This window comes from Parasteatoda tepidariorum, unplaced genomic scaffold (genome assembly GCF_043381705.1).
Source record: "Parasteatoda tepidariorum isolate YZ-2023 unplaced genomic scaffold, CAS_Ptep_4.0 HiC_scaffold_324, whole genome shotgun sequence".
Taxonomy (NCBI): Eukaryota; Metazoa; Arthropoda; class Arachnida; order Araneae; family Theridiidae; genus Parasteatoda; species Parasteatoda tepidariorum.
In genome coordinates, this window is record NW_027261657.1 from 11,309 (window position 1) to 22,294 (window position 10,986).

Genomic DNA, 10,986 nt, shown 5'->3' on the forward strand with positions numbered 1-10,986 from the left:
TAATAAAACATCTGAAGCTACACATACGCTATTACATATATGCTAAACTATTCTTTTGTTTTTGGCTTCTTGTTAAAAAAAAGTTGTGATTAAAGAATCTTTTTTTTTCTCAAGTTCTTTTTCGAGGGTATCAACAATCTTACGTTTATTACTTCCCTCTTCTTTAGATTTCATTGCACCTTCAATCATGCTTTGTGCAATTTTAGCCTCTGTAAAATCCCCTTTATCGAGAGCTTTCTTCAATCGTTTATTGGCTTCTCCAAGAAGTTTATCAGTAACTTTGATCTGAAGATTTTCCTCCTTTTTCACAGCTTTCAACTCGGTTGATAAACTTTTAATGTCTTGTTTGTTCCTATTTAATTTCAAAAGACTTTCTTCTGCTCCTTTTTTCAAGTCATCAGCCTCTTTAATTTTTCTTGCTTCTTCCTCTTTTTTTTTTTCTTTCCTGTTCAATATAGTTATAGCTTTTATAAGCTACACTAGCTAAATTGAGGAACTTTTTTGTCACAGGAACTACTTCTGGTTTATTTTTATATACTTTAAGAGCATCGCTAACAGTCAATCTTGCATTTAACATCCGAATTGACATGGAGGCTCTATCCTCAGTCATTATTCTAGCTGATCTAGAAAATCCTCGCTCCACATCTGCACTACCGTGGATAAGAGTTAATGCTGGTTTAATTACTTTGCTAAGATTAGTGTACTTTAATTGATCTTTCAGCAAAGTGTTCCAATAATGGTCTATCCGACCATCACATTGCTTAATGTCTTCTAATTGCAATAACTTCCACTCATCAATGAGGTGATCGGTATTTACTTCTATGGGTAATAAACTAGCAATTTTCACAATATCCTTCAAACTTTGAGGATTCTTGATCTTCTCAGGTTGCATACAACCTAAAGCTTCTAAAACTCCATTTCCAGTGACAATTCTCTTTTTTAAAATGTAATCTCCAGCAGCAACATAGTGCTGTCTAGCACGTAAAGTAAAATTGTCTCTTTCATTTTGTGAAAGTGATGACAGGCAGCTTAAAAGTGATTCGTTGAAAAAAATATCCTTTCCTTTCAACAAATTTTCTGCTTTGAAAGCATCTAGGCTCGGTTCTTGCCTGAATTCTGTTACAGCTTCTGTTTTGCAAACGCGTCCCATTATAGTTAATAATAACTCCTTGATTTCATCAAATAACACGTGTATTAATGGCTCTTCTTTTTGAAATAAACCTGTGAATTTAGTGAATAATGAAGAGCTTGTGCAGATAAAATTCAACTCAGCTCTCATACTTTTCTTTTGCAAGAAAGATAAAATTTTTTTGTAACTGATTGTGGCCATTAGTCTTGATTGTTTTGATGGAATATAATTTAAAAAATACTCCACAATCGCATCCCACTGCTGCAGAACTCTGTTTGCAGCAGGTTCGAGAGTGAGCCACCTTGAAGTCACGTGCTTAAGGAAATGCAAGTTTGGCACTTTCTTCTTCATTTGGATGTTGGAAAAGTCTTCCCAGCGGGATGGCCAGTCTTGGAAATAGTTAAAAAGGCCAATAATTAAATCTGATGCATCGCATCCTAGTTCCCCCAACCCCTTTTGAAATGCATTATGCATGATATGAATATTACAGAAGCCTACATCAAACAGCCCTTCATTTCGAACCAATTTCATTTCTTCATTGATCAGTCTAAATACCTTTTTATTAACATTTGGCCCATCACTTCCTAACATTAATATCTTACAAAGAGGCAGGTTTGCATTGTCTAAACATTTCAAAATGTTTTTCTTTATGTCTTCTGCTGTGGCATGCCCCATGCAAACACTCTCCAGATGTTTTGTGCACACTTCTCCTGTGGATTCCGACCAAAATCTTATTAAAATTTGCAGTTCTTTCTGTCCCGCATTGTTGGTTGTCTCATCATACTGAATTGAAAAGAAAGCTCCCTGTACTTCTGTTAAAAGCATTTCTTTAAAATACGGAGCAAGCGCATCTGTTATTAAGTAGCTTGCTTTGGTTGGATTCAAAGAAAATTGCTCCGGAATAGCTCCAGGAAACATTCCTTTGAATAAATGAGCAATGTCTTTAGTCGTTTCTACCGACATGTTGCATGCAACTACTTTCATGCACCAGATCAGTTCAGCGCGTAAAGCAGCTTCTTTAGAAGAATATAATTGTAAAGATGGCATCTTATTTGAATTGTCTTCGTCAGAAGTCCCACAAAATGAGAGATGTAACTGCGAGGAGTCCTTCTTCAGTTTAAAATTGTTCTTGTGTTTAACAGTCTCATAATGTTTTTTGATGGCCTTGAATCCTTTCTCAATCGAGATTAAACTGTCACATACTAAACTGTTTTTTTTCTTCCTTTCCCCAATCTTAAATCTTATGTCCATCTTCATCAGTTTTCTCCAACCATCGACTGTCAAATTTACATTTTCCCATTTTTGTTAAACCTTAAAAATAAAAAAAATATTAGTATCTAAACCATAATAGCATTGAAATTTAATATACTTGCAAAAATACAAAAGATGAAGTTGAAAAGTAATGAACAAACTACATTATATCCTCAAAATTTGAAGTATTTTTACAGAACCTTAATTTATGGCCTTAGAAAACAAATAACTATTAGTGTTACCAAAAGTATGCTATTACTATTAAAAATATGGCTTCCTTTACAAATATTTGAGTAGGATAAATTTTGGGAAGGCCAAATAGTTAATACCTTCCATTATTCTTGTCCAAGGGATAATTATGTAAATAAATTTAAATAGTTCTAAGAACATAAACTAACAATGAGAGATAATATTAATGAACATTGTTTTAAATGATAACCATTTTTGTTAAACCTTAAAAATAAAAATAAAATATCAGTATCTAAACCATAATAGCATTGAAATTTAATATACTTGCAAAAATACAAAAGATGAAGTTGAAAAGTAATGAACAAACTACCTTATATCCTCAAAATTTGAACAGAACATTTGAACAGAATTTTTTACAGAACCTTAATTTATGGCCTTAGAAAACAAATAACTATTAGTGTTACCAAAAGTATGCTATTACTATTAAAAATATGGCTACCTTTACAAATATTTGAGTAGGATAAATTTTGGGAAGGCCAAATAGTTAATACCTTCCATTATTCTTGTCCAAGGGATAATTATGTAAATAAATTTAAATAGTTCTAAGAACATAAACTTAAACTAACAATGATAGAAAATATTAATGAACATTGTTTTAAATGATAATTAAAATATGTTTCAGTTAAAGAACCAAATTGATAAAAGACATGCTGGCAACTTAAAAGAGCTAATTTCACCTTAGGCTGCCATCACTCATAAAGGCACGCAATGTAATATACCTGGAGTAGTAGACATAACTTTTTTAAAATAGCTTAAATGCATATAAAGCTATGAAAGAATGACTTAAAAATGAGGAATTTTTGCATATGACATATAAATTTAGTTTTACACTGATTAAATATATTTTACTTGTAAATAAATATCTTCCAAGTGAACCTATAAAGGTGAAACAGCATATATATTTTTACTTTAACTTTAAATGAGTAGCCATGACAACACACTGATATTAGCTTCATCTGTTTTTCACTCTACTATTGCCCAGTCAAATAGTAACAAATCCTCATAATCTTTAACATCATCCTAAACACTCAATCGTAAACATGTTTTATAATTATTTTATTACATTGAAAGTGTATGTTTTTTTAAACTTTCAAAATGCCATCAATTTTTATAAATACAGAGATCTTTCGCGATAACTTACTAATTTTCTTTTTAATCTCCAATTAGGAAAAAGCTTATTTCTTACACGATAAATGCAAAACTATTTTTAAACCTTTGTTTCAAATAATATTTTGATTTAATTTTATCATTGTTAATTTGATTTAATCAAGTCATTATGGAGAAATCTTCAGAGGAAGGCATTGGCCCACATTGGGCTGTCTAGCCAACTATGATGATGATAATTTGAAATATCAAGCACTACTTAATAATTTTGGAATAAAAATTCTTATTTATTAAAATACTTTAATAATAACTTATACTTTTATTACATTTATTATTCTACAATAAAATACATTAATAAAATTAATAGTGGTTCTTTAGTTTTATATCTTCTGTATGAATTAAACAACATTTTTAAACCTTTGTTTCAAATAATATTTTGATTTAATTTCATCATTGTTAATTTGATTTAATCAAGTCATTATGGAGAAATCTTCAGAGGAAGGCATTGGCCCACATAGGGCTGTCCGGCCAACTATGATGATGATAATTTGAAATATCAAGTACTACTTAATAATTTTGGAATAAAAATTATTTTTTTATTAAGATACTTTTTAATAATAACTTATACTTTTATTACATTAATTATTATTCTATAATAAAATACATTAATAAAATTAATAGTGGTTCTTTAATTTTATATCTTCTGTATGAATTAAACAACAATTTTTAAACTTTTGTTTCAAATAATATTTTGATTTAATTCTATCATTGTTAATTTGATTTAATCAAGTCATTATGGAGAAATCTTCAGAGAAAGGCATTGGCCCACATTGGGCTGTCTGGCCAACTATGATGATGATAATTTGAAATATCAAGTACAACTTAATTTTGGAATAAATGAAAATTCTTATTTATTAAAATACTTTTTAGTAACAACTTATACTTTTATTATATACTAATGATTATTATATAATTAAGTACATTAATAAAATTAAGAGTGATTCTTTAGTTTTATATATTCTGTATGAATTAAACAAAAAATTTTCTTTGCATTTTTCTGCTTTCTCCATTTTCTTAAAGATTCATAACAATTATTTACAAATTATATTAAAATTAAGTACCTGATAAAAACCTAAAATAATTACAACACATTTTGCAACAATTAGTTAACTATAAATAAAAACCCTAGTCAAACACTGATGGTAAAATAAACAAAAAAAAATTTATTATAATAAATATCAGTATTGATAATTAGAGGGGGGGGGCAAGAATTTTGATATGTGTAAGTAGTAATTATAACAAATTTTTCTGAAAGAAGATTCAACTAAATACTTTCTTTAAGTGAAGAATTTTGATAAATTATTATTTCAAGTATAAAATTATAAATTATGATTAAAGTGATTATCTAATCAAAAATTCTTTTGAAATTACATATGAAACAGTTAATTATATTACTTGAACAATGACACTTATCTTAAATTAACATGTTAGGCAATAAAAACAAAAGTTCTACTAAAGAAAAAAAAAAGTATATAAAAAAAATATAAATAAAAATGTCAACAAAATTCTAAATAAAATATAAAAAAAACTTATGATTTTTATTATGGAAAATCGTTAATGGAGGTGCATATCCTTCTGAACGTCAGCTAGTTTAATGAAAAAAGAATGAAAATCAGGGAAAAAAATAAAAAGCGACAATTGGCAATTTGCCAAACATGCTATTGTAGAAATTCAGAAGAGAATAAGAAAGAGAAGAAGAAAAAAAAGGGGGGGGGAGCAATAAATCGGGAATCGGAACATGTGCACACAATTATCCCTGCAATATTAGTTACCTGATCATACACTGCTACCATAAAGCACGGGAAAGTGAAAAAGATCGCGATATAAAAAATGGATAAAATTGACAAAGTTTAAAATAATAAAACTAGAATTTATTATATTTTAAATTATAAATTTGATTTCATTTCTTAAAAAGAAAATTTATAAAATAAAAAAAAAAACAAGATCTATTTTCAAAATTATGTCGTCTTTGTTGAATTCACATTTTTTTTTTTTTTACCTTCTTTTAAACATTAAAATTCTAACAGCTTGCATATATACATTTTCTATCCCACTATAGAATTATTTAAAAATTAATGAAACAAAAAGTGAAAAATAACTTACTTTATTTTTAGAATGCCTTCTCTGATACACCATTAACAAAATATTCTTGATTTGATGACTTAAAATATAGTAGAATTCAACAAGCAACAGCAGCTGAAAGTAAAAGAATCTCCATGTGACTGTATTTGCAATGTGCCCATGAGCCAGTTGCAATATATCACATTTGACACTCCCCTGACTTCTTATCTAGTCAGCTTCTTTCAATTTTCTGATTCAATTTTCAATTCAATTTTCACAGGGAGCTAAACTAATTGGATAAACCTACATCTTTTTTTTTTGTTTGACCTTTGTTAAGATTTATGGCTTGTTCCAAGAGAAAGTTTGGAGGGCTGACATTTGATATGATTGGTCCTACATGCCAGCCACCTGTTTTCCAGCCCCCTTTTGTGGGGTGACCAAAGGTTGTCGGCTAAAATCGCAATTTTAAAGTAATTGAGACGCTTTTTAAAAAAAAAAATCTTTTGAATGATTTCAAAATAGTACTAAACGGACCAAATCGTTAAAAAAGCGGACTAAAACGGACTTAGCTCTGAAAAACGGACTTCAGTGGGAAAAACGGACCATTTGTGAGCCCATATGGTATAATTTATTCAAACTTTGAATCTACATTATATATCGTCTAATGTAACAAATTAATACATGAACATAAACAAGAGCAAATCGGTTTTAGACACGTAAAAACAATAAAGCTGTATAATATCTAGGTCTTTCTGAGAGGTACCTATTTTGTGAAAAGTTAAAAATTATATTAAAAAATCAACACAAAAATATGGATTTATCGTTTCTTAAGGGATAAAAAAATAAAATTTTAAGAAAAAGTATTTTGTGAAGCTACCATTTTCCCAAAAGTTGAATTTGTGAAACTACCGTTTTTCCTAAGTTGAATTTGTGAAGGTACCGCTTAACGGTCGTAAATTCGGCCTGGACAAACCCCTGAATATCACCTGGTGATTAAGATTTCACATAAAATCTTATAGTGCATGTAATAGTTTGACCAGGGACTGTATATTTCACAAATTATCAAAATAAGAGAAATTAATAATTGATAAACTTGAAAACTTCCTTTTAATTTAAACTGAAAATTACGAAAAAATAAGCATTTAATGTACAATTTTTAAAGAAAGGATGTAAATCGCCTAAAAAAATTTATTAATATACCTTGGAAAAAAGAAACTTACACAAATTTAACCAATGGAGAATAATCATAATAAAGAAAATATTTGTCATCGTAATCAGATTTAAAACTGTAAACACATATAATTTTAACAGTGAGTAATTATTATTTAAGCAGAGAGTATTTATTTTTAAATGTAAAAAAAGTAGCATTTTTAAGGGCTGACATCTTTATTTTTACAAAAAGTGTGCGCAGAAGAAGCAGAACACCAGTGCTAGAACAGAACACCTGTGTCTAAGTATCATTCATAAAATCAGTACAACTCTGGTTGTCCTACCAGAGAAGAATGGGATAACAACACGATTGATACAAAAAATGATGATCTAATCTAGTATACCGATGGATCAAAGAAAGGTGACCTCTCAGGACTGGGGGTCTGTGGCATAAATATTAAGAAAGGCTACCATGGTAAGCGGATTCTTATTTTCAGCGACAGTCAAGCAGCCTTGATGGCTCTTTACTCATTTCAAGTGAAATCAAAAATTGTTCTGGAATGCAAGAATCTCCTAATAGAACTGGCAAAAGGGAATAAAATCATTCTTAAGGCTGGGACACACCTGTCATGCAGCGTTCCGATCCGACTCATACCCGATTTTCTTTAAAAAGTGTGACCGGTGCGGGATCGGAAAGGAATGAGCACATGTTTCATGTTCACAACCTGCTTCTTTCCGATTTTACGTTAGTTCAACTCGAGATCGCAAACAACCGTGGAACTGTGCAATAATGTTGAAGCATTTTAGCAATCGTGATTTAGCTATTGTGGCTATTTGTTTGGACGAAGAAGATCGAAATAATGAAAAGAGTAGTGGGAAACGTGAATATTGGGTACATGATGCATGGAAAAGAAGACACGAAGAAGGNAAAAATTCTTTTGAAATTACTTATGAAACAGTTAATTATATTACTTGAACAATGACACTTATCTTAAATTAACATGTTAGGCAATAAAAACAAAAGTTCTACTAAAGAAAAATAAGTAAATAAAAAAAATATAAATAAAAATGTCAACTAAATTCTAAATAAAATGAAAAAAAAAAATTTATGATTTTTATTATGGAAAATCGTTAATGGAGGTGCATATCCTTCTGAACATCAGTTAGTTTAATGAAAAAAAGAATAAAAATCAAGGAAAAAAATAAAAAGCGACAATTGGCAATTTGCCAAACATGCTATTGTAGAAATTCAGAAGAGAATAAGAAAGAGAAGAAGAAAAAAAAGGGGGGGGGAGCAATAAATCGGGAATCGGAACATGTGCACACAATTATCCCTGCAATATTAGTTACCTGATCATACACTGCTACCATAAAGCACGGGAAAGTGAAAAAGATCGCGATATAAAAAATGGATAAAATTGACAAAGTTTAAAATAATAAAACTAGAATTTATTATATTTTAATTTATAAATTTGATTTCATTTCTTAAAAAGAAAATTTTAAAAAAAAACAAGATCTATTTTCAAAATTATGTCGTCTTTGTTGAATTCACGTATTTTTTTTATCTTCTTTTAAACATTAAAATTCTAACAGCTTGCATATATACATTTTCTATCCCACTATAGAATTATTTAAAAATTAATGAAACAAAAAGGAAAAAAGTGAAAAATAACTTACTTTATTTTAGAATGTCTTCTCTGATACACCATTAACAAAATATTCTTGATTTGATGACTTTTAAAATATAGTAGAATTCAAGCAACAGCAGCTGAAAGTAAAATAATGTGGCTGTATTTGCAATGTCCCATGAGCCAGTTGCAATATATCACATTTGACACACTTCTTATATCTAGTCAGCTTCTTTCAATTTTCTCAGAAGTCAACCACAGCAGGGAGCTTAACTAATTGGATAAACCTACCTCTTTTTTTTTGTTTAACCTTTGTTAAGATTTATGGCTTGTTCCAAGAGAAAGTTTGGAGGGCTGACATTTGATATGATTGGTCCTACATGCCAGCCACCTGTTTTCCAGCCCCCTTTCGTGGGGTGACCTAAGGTTGTCAGCTAAAATCGCAATTTTAAAGTAATTGAGACGCTTTTTTTAAAAAAAAATCTTTTGAATGATTTCAAAATAGTACTAAACGGACCAAATCGTTAAAAAGCGGACTAAAACGGACTTAGCTCTGAAAAACGGACCATTTGGGAGCCCTGCAGTCTCCGTTTTGTTTTTTTACCATATGTAACGAGCTCGCCCACAGACTCTTAGAAGGGTGGATAATACCTTGCGAAAGCATAAATTCAAATTGCTTGCTATTTTAGCAGCGTTAATATCAGCAGATAATCGTCGCGGTTTAGAAAAAACTGCTTGACCAACGGTCTCGATATGGTGATAAACCAAAACTTCGTTATTTTTTTTATCATGTAACGAGGGGTTAGTGATAGACGGGTATTCTGACATAATTTTTGGATAGGGAGAATTATCTTTTTGATACGAAGCAAATATTTGTGATATTAGATTGCGAGAAAAATGTCCGGATGACTTAAAATTTGTTAGGCGATTGATGAGAATTATTACGAACATCTGCAAGTAAATTAAAATTCGTGAGAAAATCGACGCCTATTATCGGCTGAGTAACGTCTGCAATGATGAAAGGTGGCCAATTAAATTCTCTCCGTAAATTTAAGTTAACTGATAACAATTTAGTACCGTAAGTCGATATCTGAGATCCGTTGGCTGCGAACAAAACTAACTTATCAGGTTTCTTAGAAGACGAAAAATATTTGAGAATTACCGATACATCTGCTCCCGTATCTTTTAGAAATTTTAAATGAGATGAGGAGTCGGCCAGTAAGAGTCTATCAACGTGGCGGTCGCGGTCTTGACCATTCAGCGATCGCCAACTTAGTTTTTCTGTTGATTATGAAATGCACAGGGTGATGCATATTTTTGAGCTCGTGTTCCAAAATCTGTGTGATGAAAACACACAAATCTTTGTATTTATTTTGTCTATTGCGGGATCGGCTTTGACGATCATTTCGCCCGTTACCTCGATTTCTACTTCTATCTCTTCCACGTGAATGAACAAGCGTGGTGAGCTCACTAACCTGTTTACTGAACTGCGCAATTTGTTGCTCTAACTGTCAGCTAGATTCATTTTGAACATTTTTAGTGCAAGAGTTAATTTGATTCACACTCGCAATATCGCTAATTTTATCAACTACAGCAGCTAAACTGTTTAAATCTTCGCTCAAAGCAGCTAGAATACTTTGCTATGTAGAAGGGAGGCGAGAGAGCCTTAACGATTTCAGAAGCGGCTCACCGGCTAAGCTACGCATGTCAGTTAGGAGCTGAGAGGGATGTTAATCTCAGAGTCCTAGGTCCTACAAGAGAGTTCTAATCTTGGACTCTTGGCTTTCTTGAATGGAGCTCAATTAACCTATTTTTTAATGTGCCATACTAGTCGGTCTGAGGGTTCTAGGAAAAAAAGGTACCGGAAAAAAAGGTTCCTGTGTAGGGAAAATTCTGTAGGGGAAAATATTTGAAATGAGAAGATTAGATTGAAGCGCATTTTGATGTTCCGTGCATGTTTTTTTTTTCGTGTCATTTCCCTATGAAAGTACCTTTTTTACCGGGACCTTTTTTTCCAGGGACCCTTTTTTCCGAACCTTTTTTTCCAGGGACCTTTTTTACCGGGACCTTTTGTTCCGTACCTTTTTTTCCGTCTACTGGTCTGAGGGTGTTTAAGAATAATGTCGCTAACTGAATTTAAAACGTCGGTTTCAATAGCTGAAACAACATGATGAAATTTAGTTTCATCTGCGATTATCCCAGCAATATTAAATTGCGTCTCCAGTTGGGCAAACCAAAGAGTAGGATTTGCTTTCCAAAAAGGAGGTTTTATGGCTACACGTGCGATATTTTGCGCGGTAGCAGGAGTTTGATTCTCATTAGGCATTTTGTTAAATTGTAGCGTGCGTAGAATAA

At 31.1% G+C, this 10,986-nt stretch overlaps 1 protein-coding gene and 1 pseudogene across 1 annotated transcript; both read right to left on the bottom strand.

The window, feature by feature from the left end:
* Positions 1–301: 301 nt before the first annotated feature.
* On the bottom strand, positions 302–2,335 carry LOC110283431 (uncharacterized; the record flags this gene model as incomplete). Its single annotated transcript, XM_043043461.2, is given in 1 exon segment — positions 302–2,335. A coding segment is annotated over 1 exon segment (1,929 nt), but the record flags the coding sequence as incomplete, so codon positions are not given.
* Positions 2,336–9,406: 7,071 nt separating this feature from the next.
* LOC139424858 (uncharacterized) lies at positions 9,407–10,970 on the bottom strand (annotated as a pseudogene).
* Between the last annotated feature and the right edge of the window lie 16 nt (positions 10,971–10,986).